The sequence below is a fragment of the Maylandia zebra genome, linkage group LG3, assembly GCF_041146795.1.
Source record: "Maylandia zebra isolate NMK-2024a linkage group LG3, Mzebra_GT3a, whole genome shotgun sequence".
Lineage (NCBI taxonomy): Eukaryota > Metazoa > Chordata > Actinopteri > Cichliformes > Cichlidae > Maylandia > Maylandia zebra.
This window is the reverse complement of record NC_135169.1, coordinates 40,762,236-40,784,609: the sequence shown is the minus strand read 5'-3', so window position 1 is coordinate 40,784,609 and position 22,374 is coordinate 40,762,236. Positions and strand designations below refer to the sequence as shown.

Genomic DNA, 22,374 nt, shown 5'->3' with positions numbered 1-22,374 from the left:
GCAGTACTAATGAATCAAAAAATAAAAGGAAAACACATGTGCACGTTTTTTTTTCTGCTTACCTTACTCTCTCAGAAGTCTCCACTGCAGGTAGCTCCACAGTCACCATACCGTCTGAGTTGGTCTTGTCGACCAAATAGGGTTTGGTGCGGAGGACGTCCGGGGCCGTCATGGTGGACACGCGGTGTTGAAGACCTCCCGCGCTGTTGCCGCGATTGGTCAAGAGGAAAGAGTACTGAGTTTCAGGCTGAAGACCCGTGATTAGCTTCTGGGTTAACTTCCCATCGACCTCCACACTCTGCCCGTTATCGTAGAGGATCTGTAAAAGGATGATTCACTTGAGGTTTCATGTAGAATACCACATGATTTCTAATGTAGTGTACATTGCAAGTATTTACAAGGCTTTGTGTTGCGTGTATATGAAAGTGCCATACTGAGCTAGGCAATGCTCACAGTGAAAGGTTGAGCAGGGTTGTAGGTGTCTGGAATTTCCCATGTCAGCAGCACCGACGACTTCATGGCAGCTTTCACGTGAAAATTTTTTGCAAACACTGCTAAAAGAAAGGGGGAGCATGTGATTTAGACACAAAACATCCTCTCGCTCTTTTTTTTTTAAAACAAATCTACCGACAGAAGTCCCACATCGTTGCTTACCTGATGCCTTCTTTAAACCAGGCTGAAAGCAGCAGTGCTACTCTGAACTCAACACTATCCTCTTACCTTCTTACCCACCAGCTCTTAAAATTAATGACTGACCTTTGCTTAACTGACAAGACAAAGAGACGTACATACTTACTCCACGTGCATTTCTTAAATGACTGTTAGATTAAAGAGACTAATGATAGGGCAGTATGTCAGAACCAAAGTCTTCGGGTTGACTCCGTACTTTGACAACTTCTGCCTTTTGAGGTTTTTAGGGAAGTGATTGGAAAGGGCAGAGCAGGGAAAGGTCGGCTTGTTATTGTTATTTTTTTTTTAAAGGGAAAGGCCTAAAAAAAATTCAGGGACTGGTCCTACCTTGATCCACAGGCTGTGTCCTGAATTGGACACTTGGGCTATAGGGACCAGCGCCCTTGCTGGTGAAGGCACACATTTTAATATCATAAGTAGTATCGGCCCTAAGGCCATCCAGGATGACTGTCGACTCCGGGGCAGTGATGAAGAGTTCTGAGGGACTGCGCGGGCTGTTGATGTCCTTGTACTGCAGAGCGTACTTCACTATTTGCCCGTTTCGTTCTGCCAGCAGCACAGGTTGCCAGCTAACCTGAATGGTGGAGGTGGTGGCGCCCTCCGCTTTAATGTTCTGAGGGTAGCCGCTTGGAACGTCCTCGTTTGTGGTCACTTCTTTGACCGTTTCTTCACCAAAGCCCACCTTGTTGCGCGCCGATAGGCGAAAAGTGTAAGAGGCTCCCTTGTGGATCTCTTTGGTTGTGTAGTGGTTCTCTCTCTCTGCGAACTCAATAACAGTCAGAGGATCCACATCTTTACGGCCGAAGCGGAGACGATAGCCTTGCAGGGGCCCGTGAGTTATTGCTGGGGGGTTCCACTGGAGGAGAGCTGTGCCCATGTTGGTTGTACTGACCTTAAGCCAAGGTTTTTCAGGAACTAATAGCAGCAATGGAGAAAGGGACAAGTTAGAAATATTTGCAGCACACAGGCATTCAGTGTTAGTCAATCTACAGTCAGCTATCTCTGTCTTTAGTGTGGCATGACGCAGTACAAGAGGCGTTTCCTGGTTTTTTGTTTTGTCTGTTTACGTTTCTACAATAAAAGTGCCTTCAGCTTTGCCATGTCATACCAGTGGGTAAGACTTATTGTTTCTTAATGAGACAGTAATTAGCTGTATTCGTGCTCACTGACAAGTGTAAATAATGCTTAGGATATTACATAATAGTTTGATTGTTATTAGATGCAATACTATAGCATTGCAAAGTGGAGATGTGTCAGCAGTGATGGTTCCGTTACCTGCACCAGTGGTGGTGATCAGCTTGGGCTTGCTGCGTGCACCGTCGCCCTTTGTCGTGAAGGCTGCGACAGTAACAGAATACGTGGTCTCAGCCTGCAGTTCTGTGATGATCATTTCCTGTGAAGACACAAGACTTGAGTTGCAGGATGCTCATGTGTTATTATGCAGATGCAAGCAAACAGAAGTGGGATGTGATATTAAAATAACCTTCACGAACACATTCCTTTAGCATATGTGAGGCAGCACGCTAAACAGCTGGCCAAAGATGCAGATCGAGAATCCCAGCTGTAGCCAAGCAACAACACAATCAGGAACAACCTTTCTTTCCAATATTTCCAGTGTTTATTATCTTGACTTCACTGTCAGATAAACAGCTCTTTGCAAATCGTCTCTCCCTCCTCGCTGACAGGAAGAGACCCTACTGAGCGCAGCAGCAGTTGGCTGGGGGTGTGACCGGGCTGTTCGCCCAGCGAGATTTACCCCTTTGGTGATGGTGGCAACTTTTCCGTCTGTAGAAGGTGAATTGTGCTTGATCAGCAGCTTCTTTTAAGCCTAGTTGAGTTTTTATCTGAAGTTTAACCATTTCCAAACATACTACACGTGACTATTTATCCATTTGCACATGAGTAAACCACAATAATTCAAAGGGCCAACACAGTTTGACATCTTGAAGTTAAAAAGTCACCAAAAATAAACGAAAACGTCACCCCCAACCAGATGGCTGCACCTTCCTGAGCCTGGTTCTGCCAGAGGTTTCTTCCTGTTAAAAGGGAGTTTTTCTTTCCCACTGTTGCCAAGTGCTTCCTCTGAGGGGTTGTTTGATTGTTGGGGTTCTCTCTGTATTTTCTCTGTATTATTATTTGACCTGGTTTTGACATGCTGCATCACATATACTTCAGCTCGAAGCATGTGTGACTTGACAGGGATCACAGTGAAAAGCTTTACTTAACAAATAACTACAAAAGTTCAAATTTTATTTCATGTTATGTTTTGTTCATCAGCACTTGTAGTTTGGTAAGCTTCAGATGAGCTTCCTTTCTGCAGTTATTAAAGATGAAATAACACTCAACCTATTAGTTAACATATGTACGGGCATGCAGAGGTTGACAGCAGCAGAAAACATTTGTATTTCGTGAAGTTGATCTACTCACATGATCAGTTGTATCATCATATTCCCACTGATTTTGAGATCAGAACATGGAGAGAAAAAGAGACAACAAATAAGGCATAGACACTAATCACTGGAAATAAAATGCACACACAGTGTTTGTCTACAGCCACTAAATAAATTAAATACAATTTTTTCATAGAATATTTACAGCAAAAGCAGAAATGATCATCCATATACAGATAAACAAGCTTGTGTGTCCAACTGAATTCTCATTAGTGGCAAAACAAGTTACAACTAAGCTGAATAAATAATCAGGCTTACATAACAATAGTTTGTAATTGTGAGTGAGAAAAACATTATGTGTCTCAGATGTGGTGGTGGCTGGCTGAGGGTGGGGTGGGGGTGTTGTACCTGGGCATCATCAATCAGGATGTCCTTGATGGCTGGCTGTCCTGTGGGCTCCCCATTAACCATCCTGACATAGTGCACCTGGTACCCTCGGATCTGACCGTGCTGCTTGGTGGGCATCGGTGAACGCCAGATCACTTTAATTGATGAAGAGTTGACAGCCTCCACCTCAACTTTACGAGGTGGCCCGCTAGGAACTGGAGGAACACCATGGGATAGAAGAAAAAAGGTGAAAATTATAGAGAACCCCTTCACCCCCTTTTTTTTCTCTCTCTTTTTTTTTGAATCTCGCCCAAAGCCGAAGCGCAAAATGCTGCAGTGACCAAAAAAATAAAAAATAAAAATCACAAAAGTGCAGCAAACTGCAACAAGCACTGCATGACATCAATATTTCAACAATGGTAAGGAGGGGGGGGTAAAAACCAACCGCAAAAACAGGTCTGACAACTGACCTAATGTCGAAACATTAAAAATGGGTAGAGTGGATTTTAAAAACATGGAATAAAAATGCCTTTTTGCCAAAATAGAAAAGTGGAGCCAAAGGAGGCTTCAAGAGTTTCGACTGCTTGAAGCACGGCAAGAATTTTGGCTATGGAGCAAGAAAAAAAAATGGGTTAAAAATGACTGTATCACATGACGAGAGACAAAAAAAACTTTTTAAAAAATGGCCTTCAAAAAAAATCTTCCACCTTTTGTTTTGCCCACTGTCCTCAATTTGTCAAGTTCTCAAAAAAAAAAGAAAAAAGTGAAAAATACGATGACATTCGGTAAAAGTTTCAAAAATGACAGTTGGGACTGGAAGTTTGGAGGCCTTCTGCTGAAAATGCCATACCATGTGTTGAAATTGAGCAGCGTACGAGGTGGGGGATATAAAAAAGCCAAAAAATTGTGCTTTTTGCAAAGTGAGTTTCTTTTCTTTTAAAAAAGCATTGTCCAAAAATAGGGTTAAAAGAACTGAGTGTCGACAGTCATATTAGAAGCAGGCAGAGAGGGTAGAAGAGAAGAGGGGGGTTTGTAGATATAGGCAAGGCTGTTAGTATTTGACAGGGTAGGTTAAGAAGGGTAGACTGGAATTGCAGCTGGAGCTTTGTTTTAGCGAACACATACCATCCTCCTCTGTGCGGATGACCTGCGGCAGGCTCTCCGGTCCTGCTCCAACATCTGTATGAGCAGTGACAGTCACACGGTACTCTGTCCATTTTTCCAAGTTTTCCAAAAGGTACTGGGTGCTTTCCGGAGGGATGTTGACGATTTGACGAGTAGACGCGTCCTCCCCTTCGGTCGCAGCGTACTGGATGGCGTATTGCGTTATGATCCCGTTTTGTAATTCGACAGGTGGTGGCCGCCAACTTACCAGGATGTTGGTGGAGCTGGGGCTATAGCACTTGACTTCCTGAGGTGGGCCCGAGGGTTCTGGTTGTCGGGTTGGATTTGGAGCAGGTTTTTTGGGGTTTGGTTTTGGTGGGTTTTGGTGAGGCCATTCATTGGGTTGGATTTTTTTTTTTTTTGGGATTTTGTGTTTTGAAAGGAGTTTCAGTTTTTTGTTTTTTTCAGGGTGATGATGGTAGAATTGACCAAACCAAGGGAAAAAAAGAAGAGGGAAATAAAATGATAAAAAAAATGAGGCAAAAGCACAAGGACACGTGGGTAAATCAAAAACATTTTAAATCAGTGAAACGTGGAATACACAAATAAAGGCAAAACGAAAGGTAACGACAAACACAAAAGTGTACCAACTCGTGATGAATGGATGGTGGTGACTGGGAAAATTAAATGGACTGATTTACCATATGTAACCTACCTTTGTCATGAACAAAAAATTTTTTATAAAAACAAAGAAGACAAAAATCACATATTCTAATATTCTTAGATCCCGTAAATATGAAAGAAAAAAAAAAGCTACACCTACTTCAGATGACATGTAAGTTAAACCATCTTAAAACAGACTAAGAAAAATTTGGCAAGCAGTTACCATCAATCCAAAAACATAAAGGTTGATGCTGTAACTATTTTTAAAAATAGAAAAAAATATATATTGTGTTTGTCACCAACCTTTCCGAAGCCTGTTGGTTTGTGGTAAAAGCCTGATTGTACAACAGAGAACTTCCCAAGGAGACATGACTGATTTATTACATTCTGATAACATTGGCATGCACTGTTCTTTCCAAGTTAACTACATCATTTACTACATCATCTGAGCCAAGTTAAAACTTGTGATCTTTTATACCTACCTGATCCCTGCCCTTGTCTTTCAAAGCCCTCAGATTTAGGTCAGATACACAGAAGTTTCCTCTTCTTTTTAAAAACATTCATTTATTTTTCTATAAGAAATCTAAGGCTGGTAATTCTCTGCATTTCCAATTTTTGTTTTTACCCCCTCCCCCAATTTTAACCAGCTGCATAAATCTGAGGTCTTTCGGGTGAACATGTCCCTAACTACAAAGGCAGTACTCGCTTTGAGCTTTCTATGATATTGAAACTCATGAACGCTCTTCGTTCAAATCTGAATTGAGTATTAAGGTGAGAGTTCTTGAAGAAAATGGAAAAAAAAGTTGCTTTGGTTCTCTCCGTTGTAGCCACATAGAAAGCTCAGACAGACTCCAAAACATTTCTATTCTCCTATTTTTTGGCTGACATGCAATTTCAGGAGACAAGGCTTCCTAAAGGCCAGCTATGCCCTTTCATTTAGGAGAAAAAAAAGGAGACACAGATGTGGGCATTCACATAAATAATTCAAGGCTTTATCATTCATTTACGTCTGTTTTTGCACAACAAAGGTGGAGAGCCCGCAGTTTTTTTTTTATAACCTCGTCTCCTGACTTTACAGGAAAGCCCCGGGTACACTGCCCATGCAACCTTTTCAAAGGGGGAGGGGGATACAGCATGGTCAGGTAGATTTTGTTACACTGATTTTCCATTTTAAGTGTTTACAGCTTTGCTATTTTCAAATGCATCAAACATTTAAAGGGGGAAAAATCTTATTTGGTTTATCTGTGCTCAGAAGGACCTTTCTGACATTTTTGTCACATCTTCGATTTTTTATTTTTTTTGCGGCCCACATAAAACTTTGAATGCATTTGAAAATGTGTTCCTTCCCAGATAGTTTCAACCCTGTCAGATAAGGAAGAAGACCTACGTGTCTGTGGAGTTTCTGCAGAGATTTCATTGGTGTAAGCTCCAACTCCGTGTTTACTTCGGGCAGCCAGCCGAAAAGTGTAAGTAGTGAAGGGCTTCAAGTCCTTCAGTAGGTACGTTGTTGTCGGCTCAAAGCTGATTCGTTTCTGGGAGGAAAGGGTGGCATTGTCACTTTGTGTATAAGATTCGTTAAACTACAGCAGAACAGAAGGAAAATCAAATGATAGGTTTTACTAAGACAGCTTTAATTTGAGCTATTGTCTCACTGAAGTCACAGATTTTACCAATAACAGTTATATCCATAGTTAAACCTCTGAAATAAACAATATCTTAGAAGTTTAACAGTGGAACAACTGCATATTCGTGCATTTACTTGGTAAGGATAGATCAACTATGCAGACTAATAACATGATAAGTAGGCAAATAATAATATTATTAAACACAATAATCCCAAAAATGGTTGGAACCTTATTAATGTGTTAAGGAGCATTATGGACTCTTAAGTCTTAGCAAAATAGCTTAATATTAGAAAGTAATTACCTCCTCTTTGTCATCTCTCTTTCTGTATAAAAGCTCGTATCCTGTCACTTGATTTTCTTGTCCGGTTTGCGTCTGAGCGTTCCACGACAGCAAAATGCTCGTTTCTGATTTGGCTTCTCCTTTGAAGTCGGTTGGTTGGGACGGAACTGAAATTAGAGTGAAGAGATGAATTCATTACTCGTTGTGTCTTGCACTATCCACTCTCATCCGAGTCACGCGTGCACACACACACGCCACTTGGCGGTCGAGTTATTGCGATAGTCTTCACAGGACTTTTTCGTGAGACATAAACAACGAGGCATTTGAATCGCTCCTTCTCACTTAAGATTACTGGCTAAAAATGTTTTTCACACTCAAAATTTTCATTGCGGGGTTAAGAGCAACGATACTTTTTAGCAGCCTTTTTCCGGTTTTGTATTTTCATTCATTGTCTGTTGCCGTTTTTTTTTCTTAATGATTTAAAAACAAACCCACCTCCGGTCTTTGCAATGATTTGAAGATCTGGAGAAAGAGGCCCATCACCCACTGAAGTGTAGGCTAAAATTTTGATATAGTAGGTCTTATTTGGGATGAGGCCCTGAATGGTGGCAATATTAGACCCCCGGACGATCTGCTTCTCCCAGTGGTTGGGGTGCTGGCTGGGATCCATGGTGTAGTAGACTCGGTAGCCCGTGATCTGTCCGTTGGCCTCCTCTGGCTCATCCCACTGGATGAACGCTGTGGTGGCGCTCATCATGTGACCTCGGACCTGCCTCGGTGCGGTGCTGGGTGCCTGCTCAGCAGTTTTGGCCTCAATGCTCTCGCTGGGTGGCCCTCGGCCGATGTTGTTTACCGCCACCACCCGAAACTCATAGTCGGAGTAGGGGCTGAGGCCCCCGACGCTGTACCTAGTGGTGGCTACGCCATCAATCTCTTTGTACAACTCATCCGAGTACTTGGACTTGTGCTGGATGATGTAGTAGGAAATTGGTTCAGGGTTGCCAGAGTCCCAAGCCAATGTTATGCTTGTGGCTGTGCGCTCTTCCACTACAGGAATACCAGGAGCCTTGGGCAACGCTGTGATGATAATTATAGAATGAATATTAATAAAAATGCAAAACACACAAAAGTCACATATTGGTAGAGGAATTTATTGTACATGCCGTAGAGACTTTATTTTAATTTGTTGATGGTTGACTTTTATTGATAACTTTCATTTACCAGACCGCTGCACATGAAAGTGATGAGCCACAGTGTATGTGGAGTCATAAGAGACTGTGTTGTGCGTATTCGATTAGGTGGGTGGATAGTCTTAATATTACTTTAGTTTTCCTAGTTTACAGTCGTGTAAAAAAAAAGAAGAAGAAAAAAGCGACATATCATCTAATGAGTGAGATTTAAGGCCTGTACACTCCACGTTCGGCATTTCGGAGCGATGTTGTCGTTAATCTTGGGTTTCCCAGTGTTTATCACTTTAATAATTAAACAGGTAAATTTATTACTTTAATTCCCCACACCGTGGCACATGGCAAAAAGATATCAGGGCAATAGATTGTCTTTATACACCATCTGAAGTATGCTTTTGGGGGAGCTCCTGCCAGAGGGTTATATTGTGACTAATATCTCTGTGTTGTGTCTTGGAAAAACAAAGCTGAATGTCTGTGTGCGTGGCTCTGTCCCCGGTGGGCTCGTAAACATGGCGGCACCAATCGGGGGTATCTTTCTGACACACTGCAGTGTAGATATGATTACGCACAGATAAGTACCATGTCTACACCAAAGTATACTCACTATGTTTCATTCTCTAACATGCCCCCTCCTTTCTTACAAATTGCTCGCAGAAATGGTGCGCTTTTGGCTCTGTAGCTCTCCAGCTGAGAGATAAGCACTTCACTATATTCTCAGCCTGGCATCTAATGCACCGAGGCTGGTGCCAGGGCTTGTCTAAAGCTTTAAGGAATCCTCTGCAGATGACTTATCGTGGCAGTGTGAGGTAAATAAGTTCCTTTAAAGCACTGCCAGTAGTCGCTGCTCGGATAGATTACTAACAAATATTAGCTGCAAACTGGAGACATACTGTATTTTGAAGTAAATACACACTCTAAGAACTGAACTATTAATACCTTTGCCTCTAGCATTGGCATTTCTATGAAAATTACAGTCTTTAATTACAGTATTAGAAGAAGAATTAAAGGCACATGTACCTTTCACTGTTATCTGTGCCGCAGCCTCTATCACCCCGAGGGTTGACATGGCTACACATGTGTAATTGGCCGATTGCCGTACGTCCGTAAGCTCCAAGACGTTACGTCCAATGGGCATATCGTCTTCCGGCGTAAGATCCTCAGCTCCCATCATCCACTTGACATATGGCATGGGGGAGCCCACAGCTACACATGTGATATTGACACTGCCGCCAGGCATGATCTCATTGTCTGTAGGTGGAATGGAGAATCGCGGTGGCACCCGTCGCACTAAAAAAAGACAAAAAAATAGCATGAAAACCAGGCAGAATCTGGGGAAACCTTTGCAGAAAAACGGCATTCACCCCAAAAAGAAGAAAAAATTCTTTAATGAGAATATTAACAGACTCTTAAATGTTTAATAGTGTCAAATTCTCTAAGATTTCTCCATTTATGAATGTTCTCATGCGATCCGAGACTTCTTGGCGAATGGATTAACAACAACACAAGCACCATGCACAAAAAAACTGCATCACCATCAGTACGGATGTACAGAACTGCACAAACTGCTGGAGAGTCGACAGCACTCCACAGTTGTGTGCAAACAAACAACTTTCAGGCTGCAAACTTCCAGCTGATGTGAGATAATGTGCCGCATCACATTCTCACATCACATGGACATGTAGGTCATACACTTAAAGGCTTCACGCGCGACAAACGGGAAAAGTGTCTCGTGTTTTTAAGGTCACTACAATGCACTGTTAACAATGCTATAAAGATGGCTAAAAAGGTAACTGACTGTGCTATACACCTCAGATAAATGTGAAATTTATTAAGGGGAGTAGTTATACTGCCGCTCAAAGCATGAATAATTACAGTTAGTGATCCTACAATTCAATCCATGCCTGGGAACGAATCAAAATCATTTATGATGCTAATTCAAACTGTTTTCAGTATGACTATACGCCTCTCAGTACATTTTGACAGAAAGGGCTAAGAAACGTCATTCAGTTTGACAGCTGTGAAATGATGTGCCATGTTAGGGATTTATAGGAAAGGATTCAATCCTAAAAGGAGGGTAACACACTTAAAGACGGATGCATCTGCAGGGTTCGAACAATGCATTGGTGCAGCCAACTTATCGGTCAATATCAGCTATTGGCTCTTATATCGGTATCAGCATATATAATGATGTTGCATAATTTGTCCACTAGAGGGAACTCTGCAAACAATCAGCAGATTAAAGACTTATTTTAAAAATAAAAGCTTATTAAATAAAAACTACTAACAAGGAGTGATAAATAACTAGGCATAAGCAAATGTTACAGAAATCTGTCTGAAAGAAAAGTATCGGCCGATATACTGTAGGGTTAAATCATCAAATATCGGCATTGTATCTGCTTGGGATCTGGGAGGGAATATCCCCTCTCTCAATGTAATTTTACTTTTTTTCTTCACTAATACAATGAAACCTCCGAAACTAGTTTTGCAGCACATCAATAATGCATTATAATGTGCTATTCCTGCAAAAATGTGATACATTTCACTCTTACGGCAACTCTTTTTAAAAAATATTGTTAGATTAAATTACTCTTAATTGTGCAGGTTTGCTCCAATAAAAGATGAATGTTAATGTGTGACGCCGGTAACACATGAATGGTATCGAGGCCTTCTGGAGGAGAGCAAGAATCAATCATGCATACAAGAACAATGTTGGCTTTAGGAGGCAACCACATGAGGGAGTCTAGGGAAAGGGGGCTGCGGGGGCAAAAGAAGCAGTAACAGGGTCAGAGGGAAGACATTGTGTCACTCGGTGTAAATGGAGAGGTTAGCCTGACACTGTTACACTGCTCTAACTGCGGCTAGCACAAGCTAAGGGAGAACAGAGAGCCACAAAAGAAGGTAACATCATCTTAGCACTCAGGTTTATCCAGGGGACGTAGGCACAAAGGAAATGAGGCTGGTGCTACCAGGTGCTGTTGTACAACTTCTAGCAAGGATTTAAATAAAACGTAAAGTCAGTGTTACTGCTCATGGAATTCAAAATAGATTACTCAATAAATTATTTAGCAAACCTTGAAGAAATAAATGAAGGATTAAATCACTTCTAAAGATTATAGGAATATTTGCAGTTACACTTACGCTGAGTCTAAGCTAGTTACTTGTGCTATATTTGACTAGAACTCAGACGTGCTCTTGCAGCTGCCTGCTACTAATTCACAGAGCCCATTCTGTTGAACAGGCGGCAGCTCTCCAGACAGGAAATCTAGGGGAACTGCTTGCATTATTAAATACAACGTTTCTCTCACTCAATATTTAATTAATATCCAATTGGATCACGCTCCCCACAGACATAATATTATCCTGCTCATTTGAATATCATTACATTTGTCAAGTCTTGTGGATAACGCTCTAAATACATCATTCTTTCATGACTTCCTGCGCAGAAACATCCTCATCTGAGGAAGTGGATCATCTCTAACGGCAGGATTGTTTTTAGAGCTTGATGCCTGCCTTTGGTTCCAATTACAACAAGAGGTGGATTTCGGTTAAAGATGCTCTTATCTGTGACAGACTTCTGTTAGAGGGAAGTTTTTGTGTAGACTAAGGCTTAAACTCTTGTATGCAGAGAAACATTTGACATCCACGTGAATGGAGGTGGTTTTAGTTCTAAGCACCGATAAATGAAAGACAGCGATCTTCCTAATGCTGTTTGTCATTTAGCTCCGTTCTTTTCTTTCTTGTTTTTAACCACCTTACCCTATTCCCCTGCTGTGCTGTTAGTTATCAGAGAAACCAAGCAGGAACACTGACAGGGTAGGAGCTGGGGGAAAGGGGTGGCTAGTCCAAACATTAACAGGTGACCATGCAAATAGACCGTCGGACAGATGCAAATATCATTCCTAAAACCCCACCTCAAGATGCAAAACATGCACCACCTATTGGACAGTCAAGCAAGGACCAGAGGCATTCTCAATGGGAACATGGACACTGAACGTACAGCAGAGAAAAATAATATTCAAAGGAGCAAAAAAAAGAAAAAAAAAAGGCTAAAGTAAGACATCAGTTTTTTTCATTTTAAACGTCTCTAAAATGTAGCTAAAAATAAATAAAATAAAAACACTTGTTTCTGTTGTGTTCAAAAAGTAAAAAACACACCAACCTTCTCGCAGCTCTGAGGGATGTGGGGAATTTGATGCAGAACAAAATGAAATAAGGAAAGGAGAAAAACAAGGGAAACACAGAGAGTAAAAAGGCCATGTTTTAGGTGTTCAGATGCTACTTGAACAATTAGAAGGACCTTCTGTTTGGAGGGCACAGGAAGCTGCTTGCACCCAAGAGCACCAATGTTACCAAGCAAAGTCTTAACCTGTCTAATTTCAATCCTCCTAAATAAGAAGAAAAAAAACATATCGTCTGCTCAAGTCATGTGGTTAGCTTCAAATATAGTAAATATTAATGTAAGTTGATTATAAAAAAATACTTTGAAACTATAATTAATGAATGCTACCCATAGGACTAAAGAGCACTGTGTATATATATATATATATATATATATATATATATATATATATATATATATGTGTGTGTATATATATATATATATATATATATATATATATATATTAGGGGTGCAACGATATTCGTATCGATATTGAACCGTTCGATACAGTGCTTTCGGTTCGGTACGCATATGTATCGAACAATACAATTTTTTTCAATTTTTTTTTTTTTTTTTTTTTTTTGGTGTCCAGTTTGGATCTATAGCCATCAGAATTGTTGTCTTGAGGCCAAGAAAGATGCCAAGAGGATTTATTTTAAGTGGATCATCATATTGGTCCATTTGATTGACCTTTATTATAATTATGAATTTATTTTATTTTCAGTTGCAAACGGGACAGACATGACTGTGGGATAGGACAGGGGGAAAGAATGAAAGAAAGAGGGGGAGAGAAAGAAAGAAAACCAAAGGGGAGAAAAAAAAAGAACAATACAAAATTTGTAATTTATTTTATCAACTTTCCTTCTGACGATGCTGTCTGTGTTGAGCGCTCAGTGAATCTGCATTTGACTACTCCGCCTAGGCTCGAGAGTGCAGCCTAGGCGGAGTAGTCGAACGCAGATTCACTGAGCACTCAACACAGACAGCATGGTCAGAAGGAAGAGCGCAGGGCAAGCTAGCGAGACAGAAGTAGACCTCCCCACCCTCATTCAGATCTGGCGTTTGGAATTATTTTGGTTTTCATGTGACGTATGACCCTGAAGGTAAGCGAGTCATGGACTAAAGTAAAACAGTATGTTGGATGTGCCACGCAATGCTCAATTACATGGGTGGGAGCTAGTGTGTTAGCGCAGTTAGCTCGTTAACGTGTTGGCCGTCTAGCCCCTCTGTATAGGGTAGCTCGTTAACGGAGATTTGCCGTGTTGTGGCGTTAAGGTTATTTCAACGAGATTAACCTGAAAGCACTAGTGGGAACACAACGAATATGACTGCACATTTACACCGACATCATCCTAGTGCAAAGACAAAAACAACAAGCATGCATGCTACAAACTTTAGCCGAGTCATTTAGACAGCTGTTAGCACATGATTCTCCTTATGGAGACCTGATATGTTTAATATGCTGCTGAGAATATAGCCCAGAAGAAGCGGCTAGTATAGCTTTTATTTTGGAAAGAGCCATTTCTCTGTAATAAACTCTCTTTTCCAAAGATGAGTGATTCCTCAATCAGATACAGGGCTCGCAATATCGCTAGCCCGACGTCCCGGGGCTATCTCTGCCCTGCCTGTCGGGCTATTGTAGGAAGGAAAAATATATGTCAATGCTTTTGCATTCTTTCAGAAATGTAGCTGGGTAATTATGTCATTGGGTGAGCCACTGTCAATATGTGACATATTGAAATCGTGTTTGAATTTGCGCTTGTTTTTTTGCTTTCACTTTGCAATCGTGCGAACTGTGTATAGAGAGCGACAGCACTGATCTGTGAGTGATGATAATTTGTGCACCAATTCCTCTGACATCGTCTTATTAATTGTTAGCTTACTATGCAAACATGACAAGTGAAATCTCCCGCAGCTTAAACATGTGAGAGGTTGATCGCGCAGAGAATCGCTGAGCTTATGTGAGTGCGGCAGGATATATATTTCACTACGATGACCTGGATGACTGAGAACCTTCACAGACAGATATATATTTTAGTTCTGCTGAGCCAAATAAGACAGGTCAGGGTGAAGAAGTGACAGCCAAAGAAAAGCTTACCACAAAACGGAGAAGTTATGACAAATCAGACTATAAGGCAAAAAGAAAGTGCAGCTTTATGGTTTCATGGACAAAAGAATTTCTGTGGCTGCAATATGACGAGCTAAAAAACAACACGCACAAGGGTTAGGGTTAAATTTAAAAACTGTACTTTTGTGTTAAAAAAAATATTTATAATTTTAATAAATGACAAATTAAAAAGGCATGAACATTTTTTTTTATCGAAAAAATATCGAACCGTGACACCAAAGTATCGAACCGAACCGAACCGTGAATTTTGTGTATCGTTGCACCCCTAATATATATATATATATATATATATATATATGGAAAGTTTCTAGATTACTGGAGCAAAAACAGTGGGTTTTGTATATAAAAGGAAAAAAAGCTTTGCATACTAAGTGCAATAAGAAGTAAGTAAGAAGACCAATGAGCTTTATATTTCAGAGGCTGTGCAGCTGTGACTGTTTTCTTTTGTCAGCTAATTTCATCTTTATTGCAGGATAACAAAATTCACAACTGTTACATAATGAAATATTATATTCCAGTTTAAACTCTCGAATTTGGTGGTTTAACATATTCATCGTCAGCAGCAAAGGTAATGGGATTAAAGGTGTCCTTCCATTGTTGACCAGTGGGTAGAAAAAGGAGCTGTTTACTGCTGGGAAAAAAAAGTCAGGGCTGATGGAGGGGAGGGAGGACATCCGCCTCCAACAGTTAGGTTTCAAAAGCAATTAGTAGATAAAAACAGCAAGCAGTGTTAGATTCAGGATAATCGAGAGAAAAGGGCCAGAAACATGTAAAAGAGCACTTTAGGTTCAAATCAGTGCAGGTAAGTCAAGTGCAAAAACAAAAAGACCAAACCAATACCAAAACCTAAACTTAACAAATCAAGCATACTTACAATAGAGTCACACGATGTGGCCCCTGCAGACTTTATTGGCTAATTATAAAAATTCCTCTTGAATCGTAAAGAGAAAGTTAATGTAATGTTTGACAGAAGCATGCTGGTGGTGCTTAACGCGCGCTTCCTACCTCTGACATATAGGTTTGCTGGGGCAGAGTAGCGGGTTCCATCGTTGTTGGTCGCCACGCATTCATACTTCCCCTGGTCAGACTCTTCGCTCTGCTCTATCTGGAGGGCTCCTGGTTGGGAATAGCAAACGGGGTAGCAAAGTATATTTGGTTAAAGCTATGTCGTCAGCATCAAGTTCACAAGCAAAAAAGAACCAAGCAAAAAAAACAACAAACAAAAAAGCAACGGGCTCGTTTGACCTCATGGAGGTCAACGTCAGCACCCTTCATTTCTAGATTTCTTTGTCCTTCTAAGCATCAGTAGATCAGTGAAATGAACCTTATAATTGATCGATATCCAATTAAATGTATGAATAAAATGTTTATAAACTATATAAATTATATTCGATCATTTATTGTCACAGCCTGATCCACTGGCTGAGGGGAAATCGAGACTGTGCAATTGCACTGTAAGTGAGGCAAAACACTGCGATGCAAATAGTTTCCTTCAAGAAGCCTAAAGTAGCAACACGAGAAAAGAAAGGAAAAAAAAAACACATCGTCAACCAAATCCAAAGGGAAAAAAAAAGAAAAATAACACCAAACTCAGTCGCTAATATATTTACCCTCCTAATCATCTCTTAAAAAAAAAAGAAGAGAAGCTTTTTTACCTATAGGCTCTAACAAGACACTCATCCTAACGCCAATGGAAAAAAAAATGTCACTTTGAAAAATAGGGGCAAGCCCGTCAATGTACAACATATCACTGGACTGGTCAATATGGGGATGAGTGATACTACTTCAGGGAAACATGGATCAAACAAAAGAGGTTTACAGTATAAGAAAGCAGCATAACAAGGGAAGACAATTGAACAAAAGAATTTTAGGTATGAACTTTAGCATATTCAATCACAAATCAGGTGTATTATTCTGCCTGCAGAATAATTTGGGACTTCATTTAAGTGAAGTGACTTTTCAAAAAAAATGCAGCTCGTACCAAAAAATTGAAAAATGCTGCTGAGACATCTGGAAAAAATGTAATTGAACGTATTATGCAAGGCAAAAGCACCATATAACCCTCTGTAACAAAAGTTTTGACATGCAAATCTTAGCGAAGAAATGTATGTCGACACAACTTACAACCTTCTGACAACCCTTAGCTGAAAAATAAAATGCAATTGTATTAGAAGACAAAATTCAAAATACCGGTCTGAGCCGACAAGAAGGTAACCAGCCACTGCTTTAGCTTGTGAAAGCTACAAAAGACACCCATAAAAATCCACCAATGGGATCAGCAGTGTGGTGTCACATGACCCAGGGAAAAATGGCTTTATGCATCAACAACTCTCCGGCTCCATGTCACACGGCAAAAATGAGCCAATCGGGTCCTCGCCAGACTCTACTTGTTTGCCTTCCCAAACCCTGAAGAAAAAAAGTCAAAAAGTAAAATAGTCTCCAAACCCAAGAAAAGTAAGAAAAATAGGTGAAAGAGAAAAAAAGCACCGTAGAAACTTTATCAAAAAAGTGGTTGTTTGGGCTTTTTTGTAGAGGTACAGGAGAGGAAAGCAAATAGAAGAAATGGAAAAAAAATAGTTTGCAAAGATAGAAAGAATTCTTTGGGAGAAAAAAGCAGAGGAGAGGCAATGTTGTCGTCAGCATGCCTGCGTGATTCCACAGCATCTGTGCATATTTTTAGTGCTGAACAAGAACAGCTAAGGGGGAAAAATGCTTGGTTGTTTTAGTTGGACAAAAAGAGGGACACATGATTCGCTATGGCCAAAAAGAAAACAAAAATGAAACGTAAAAAAATAGAGTTCAAAAAAATAATTGTCATTGGATATGCTTATTCGAGCCAGGGCAAGCATATCGCAACTGAGCTAAACGGGCTCTTAAAACGAGAACATAAAGAGTAAATAAAGCGTAGACAGAAAAATGAAATACGAACGTAGTCAACGAAACAGGACAAATAAGAAGGAAGGTCCATATGAATGAAATGGGATTCGGTCTTGGTAAACAGGACAGAAATGGAGGTGATTCAAGTGAATGGATGGATTGACAGCAAGAATGAATTTGTATTATTTTCATTCTGTGAACGTCAGTTCAGCACTCTTACCTCTTATTGGTGTACCACCTGGGTGGATAATATGAATGCAAATAAGATTAGAAAGAAGAAGCATTAGTACGTGTAGATAGAGGCTGGGGGCTTTGGAAGAAGAATCAAATTAGATTTAACAGGGTACGTAAATAAAGGTACTACAGGAAAAGAGAAAGGAGAGAGAAAGAGAATAAGAACTTTTTTTTCTGTACTCTACTGGCAAAGAAAGACAGGATTCATCATAGAAAAATCACTGGTCAGAGAGACACATTGGTGTACCACGGGGAGGTGCCATTTTGGAAGTGGCAATGGCTTCTGAAGACCATCTACTGAAGGGAAAGACTTTCAGGACTTTGTGGTGTGTAAGATTGAGAGCAGAGATACTTAAAGAAAAAAAAGTGTGATCCCTTTGCTTGACCTGAGCTAAGAAGAGCTGGTCACCTCTCTAAAGGTTCTTTAAATTTCCATGCCTAAGATGTGCTGGTGTTAAAAGATTAAGTGAGTAAGCGGTGGGTCAGTAAGTGAGTTACAAACATGTGAGGACAGATCATTATCCAGGTCAGTATATGACAATGCTAAGCTAAACTTTGGATAACCGCCAGATTGGGTGACGCTACAGCTGGTAGTGACAGGACACCGTGGGGTGAGGGGAGAGTGTATGTGCCTCTAGTAGTAGCCCTGAGACTAAACTATCTGTTAGTAAAATGCATGCCATGCATTTTAATAGTTGTTGGAACATGAAAATTAGTGGAGGTGATGTGCGCTTTAGAGCTAAGCACTTACCAAAGGATTCTGTAGATTTAAAAATATAGAGAGAAGAAAGACAGCATAAGAATATGATTATATTTTTTAGGTAAGTTTAGTTAACAAGGTTTTGTTAATGCTTTATAAACTCTGAGTTGCACGTTAGCAAAAAGGATTAATGCTACACAGTTCTGTTGAAAACAAGTAGGCAAAGAGGTAAGGTTAACACGATGATTTAACAAAGAACAGCTGTGAAATCTGTGAAGACAGGGGGTCAAACACACAAGACTTAAAATTTAAGTAGTTAGGTTAATGCGCTGATATTAGCTGCTAAATAAAGTTGCAGGCTATATGTATGTATAAGTTCTATATTGCGATATTAAAATCAAACTTGAATAAATATATATATATATAATGAGTATATTGGGGTGTGTCACAGGCAAAAAAAGCAAAGCTGGCATCTAAACATTAAAGCAAGGACTGCTAAAGTCAATGAATCAAGGGGCTGAGGGGAGAGGGAAAAGCTTTACGAAGTTTTACGCACTACTGTGGCTGAATAGTCTCCAAAATTAAACGTATTTCTTAAACGTAAAAGGCCTTAAAAACAGCAAATATCTACCCCAAATTAGTTTAAGATACCTTTTGGAAAGTAAAATTTAGACAAAAGTACATTCATTTGATTTTTTGGGGGGAGGGAGCGTGTTTTCTTGTTTTAAAAGTATGCGCACTCCGTTGCAGATTCTGAATGAAGCCGAATGTTGAATATTAATTGTTAAAAGAAAAGACATAAGAACATGAAGAAAATGGTTCTAAAAAATTCTGCACCAATGCAGTGGAAAGGAAATCAACAGAAAACAGCAAAAGAATTCATTGTAAAAAAGTCACAGCAGTGAGCAATGAGGGCAGAAGTTGGGGCAGAAGCCAGCAAACACAGAGGGAGGGGGAACAATCCCAACAGCCCATGACAACACTGGAAGACAAAGGGAGACACACAAACGGACACAACACACCAGGGTGCACAGAAAGTAGAGGACAGGAAATAGTAGAAACAATGCCATTACCTACAAAATTAAAAGCCAAATGAGAAGTTAAATTATGGGAGGAAGAAGTGGATGAAAGAACAGAGGATACAATAGGGGGAGCAGATCAGATAGAAGAAAACAAGAAAGAAGACTTCCCTGTCCGGTAATTAGATTTTCAGCAGAGGAAACCTACCTGATCTGAGCTGTTTAATGCGCCCATTGTTGTTGCTGGTGTTGACAGGGAGGAAGTCTTTGAACCAAGAGATATCTGGGTCTGGGTTGCCGCTGGCAGCACAGAGCATGGTGGCAGTGCGTGTTCGCTCCACAACTTTCAACTGTGGGCCCATGTCTATGGTGGGGAAACCAGGGGGCAGCTGGTCCTCTGCAAATAGGTTATACAGACATTGGGGCATATATCAGAACTGAGCATAGCATCAAACCTTGTGCTAGGGAGGGGGAAGAGATAATTGGAAAATAAAAGAAGAAAAAAATCTTTACCATTTAAAGAAATAGCTTGTATATATAGCAGCATTTTTGAATGACAAATACGATACAATAAGCTAAAGCTAGCAGCTAGTTAGCTTAGCGTAAAAGTTAACAGGCAGCTACTGTAAATAAACCTTGGTTTAAGGAAATAAATGAAGAAAAAGGAAAGAATTTTATAATAGGTAGCTTGGGGTAAATTAAAAATAGGAATCAATTATATGTTTTGAGTCTTTATGCTAAGCTAATTTAAGCTAGGTTAAATGACTCCTGAGAGTAATAGATATGAGAGCGATAATAATGTAATCCATCCACAGCATATAAATGCCACTCTTTCTTTTCCTGGGGGAAAGGATGGGGCTTCGGTGGCTACACGTGCAGCAGAGCTTCGATGTCCTTTGGTGATGGCAGGTGGATTTGCCGTGTTGTAAAAGCTGTCTTGTTCCCGCGCACGTCTCAACTTTCTGATTGAACAAGGGCGAGCAACATCTTGCTGCCGTTTGAGAAGTGAAAGAAAATAACTCACGCTGCACTTTTGCCCCAACCATGTTCTTTGAGCAAAACAAAGAAAATCAAAGCCCAGAGCAGTTTTGTCTGAAGCTCACAGCTCTCAACAGGAAGTATTTTCACTTTGAAGCAAGTGATGATCTCTGAGAGGCTGCAGACTCAAACACTGTCTACACCACAAGATCCCCCATATGCAAAATATCTGCCACTCTTCAACGTTGGCTAAGTCTTAACCTGCAAAACAAGACCTGCTTGCTGCCAATGAGGTTTATGTACATCTTTAAGCTTTGCTTTCCCTGCTGCGATATTGCTAACTAGTGTCTTCTGTTGCTTTCGTAAACGGCACCTTTTTGGAAACTATTTCTTCATTAAATTTTCATGAGGCGACATCAGACTAGAAACAGCTTTGAGATGCCATAGTCTGCAGCACAGCCAAACGACAATTATGGCTGCCTTCCAACAATGCTTTTGGGTATCTGGCATGAGAAGCCACCGCCATGGATAAATCTTCTCAGAAACACACAGTATTGCAAATGAGTGATTTCAGACTGTGCTGCAAAAGTTTTCCAATGCAACTCTGTGTCCCCGACTGAACTGATGTGTAAGGTAAAGATTGCTGCATCTTTGAAAATGGACAACTATAGGCTTTTTAAAGGGTTTTGATCATTTCCAAGCCTATGGAGTGCACTCACTCCTTTTAAAAGAAGTTGTTTTCTTTGCCAATATGTGCTTTTAGATATACAGGACATCTTGTCAGGGCACAGACATGGGTGGCATCTGGTTTCTGGAACTGGAACAATGACTCCAAACGCTTTGGGTTCTCTGGGTGGAGGTGGGGGGTTAATTGGGCTTTTCTGGCATATCCCATCGAAGCTTGTGTGGATTGGGATCTGGGGCGTTTGGAGGCTGGGTCAAAACCTTGAGCACCTTGTTCTGCTGTCAGGAGGCCTCTGCCATCAGGGAGTGATGCTGAAATTGGTATATAGTTAAGCTGTGTGTCATACCATGCAGCTAAATGCCAGGAAACGAGGATTCCCAGCAGAAAGCTACATCGTAGGGTTATTCACTTAACCTGTCAGTAGTTTTAATTTTGTGGCTGCCGAGAGCATACGTTATCTTTATCATTTCCAGCTTCCATTAAGGTAATGAAAGATGCTCTGGCTTTACTCTTGTTAAACTTTTGCAGTTATCTGGCATTGTGTCTGCTTGTTGTTGGCACAGTACAGATGCTCGTAAAAACAGCAAGCACTTAATCAAATCGCCTCCGTCACACAGTGGCTTTATTTAATTAACATTGTAAATACTAGAAAAGTATACAAGAAAAAGAACAGGGCTGATTTTTGGATAAAGTACTTAGAAATTATTCAAATATTATTCTTTTTCCCTTGGGAACTTGTTTTTGCCATGATTCATAACCCACCGAGGGTGGCTAAATGATTGATGTTCAGTCTATTGTTTTTTAATGTTCATTTAATAGTCTTCAAGAACTATTAACATTTTCCATCAGCATATATCACCTTAGAAAAAACAGGTCTACAAATTAAACACTGACTCAGTCTGAAGTGTTTAGAAGATGTAAACATGCGATACAAATCTCAGTTGTCATTCCCATAAATATAAACTGGTAATTCAGCGTGAGTTCGGTAAAACATCAAAATAAAAATGTAAAGAATGGTCACATATGTTTAATATATTGATTTTGCAAAAAAGGTGCAGTACTTGAAGTCTATGCCACATTTGGTCCCAATCACTTAGCTCCAATAAAAGCTCTAGGTTAACAACTATTAAGGAATGAACGAGCAGTTTAATGTGAGAGAGTGCGCTGCTCATTCAAATGAAGAAAGACACGAAGGGAGGGGAAATGAATTAATTGTACATGGTAGCTCCTGTCCAGGCTCCCTCCAGCCTGTTCAAGGTCGAACAGAC

The 22,374-nt window shown here is 40.4% G+C and overlaps 1 protein-coding gene and 1 long non-coding RNA gene across 32 annotated transcripts in view; one reads left to right on the top strand and one right to left on the bottom strand.

Moving 5' to 3' along the window:
* The window catches only part of ptprda (protein tyrosine phosphatase receptor type Da), a 416,134-nt gene that overhangs the window by 33,961 nt on the left and 359,799 nt on the right, over positions 1 to 22,374 (bottom strand). For 5 of the 31 annotated variants that reach the window (XM_012919961.3, XM_076881859.1, XM_076881856.1 and 2 more), the window contains 16 exons: positions 19,652 to 19,840; positions 18,476 to 18,484; positions 17,711 to 17,728; positions 15,619 to 15,729; positions 12,486 to 12,497; positions 9,344 to 9,613; positions 7,635 to 8,216; positions 7,161 to 7,306; positions 6,622 to 6,766; positions 4,593 to 4,898; positions 3,489 to 3,682; positions 3,118 to 3,144; positions 1,966 to 2,083; positions 1,018 to 1,605; positions 454 to 554; positions 63 to 319 (listed from right to left, as the gene is read on the bottom strand). In XM_012919961.3, the coding sequence (XP_012775415.3) occupies positions 63 to 319; positions 454 to 554; positions 1,018 to 1,605; positions 1,966 to 2,083; positions 3,118 to 3,144; positions 3,489 to 3,682; positions 4,593 to 4,898; positions 6,622 to 6,766; positions 7,161 to 7,306; positions 7,635 to 8,216; positions 9,344 to 9,613; positions 12,486 to 12,497; positions 15,619 to 15,729; positions 17,711 to 17,728; positions 18,476 to 18,484; positions 19,652 to 19,840 (3,073 nt within the window). The remainder of the gene's footprint in view (positions 1 to 62; positions 320 to 453; positions 555 to 1,017; positions 1,606 to 1,965; positions 2,084 to 3,117; positions 3,145 to 3,488; positions 3,683 to 4,592; positions 4,899 to 6,621; positions 6,767 to 7,160; positions 7,307 to 7,634; positions 8,217 to 9,343; positions 9,614 to 12,485; positions 12,498 to 15,618; positions 15,730 to 17,710; positions 17,729 to 18,475; positions 18,485 to 19,651; positions 19,841 to 22,374) is intronic. The other 26 variants (XM_023153284.3, XM_012919968.3, XM_076881864.1 and 23 more) reach the window with 17 other exon arrangements.
* LOC143416534 (uncharacterized) overlaps positions 13,083 to 22,374 on the top strand; it is a 43,645-nt gene continuing 34,353 nt past the window's right edge. The window contains exon 1 of the long non-coding RNA XR_013096922.1: positions 13,083 to 13,588. This is a non-coding gene — a long non-coding RNA (uncharacterized LOC143416534). The remainder of the gene's footprint in view (positions 13,589 to 22,374) is intronic.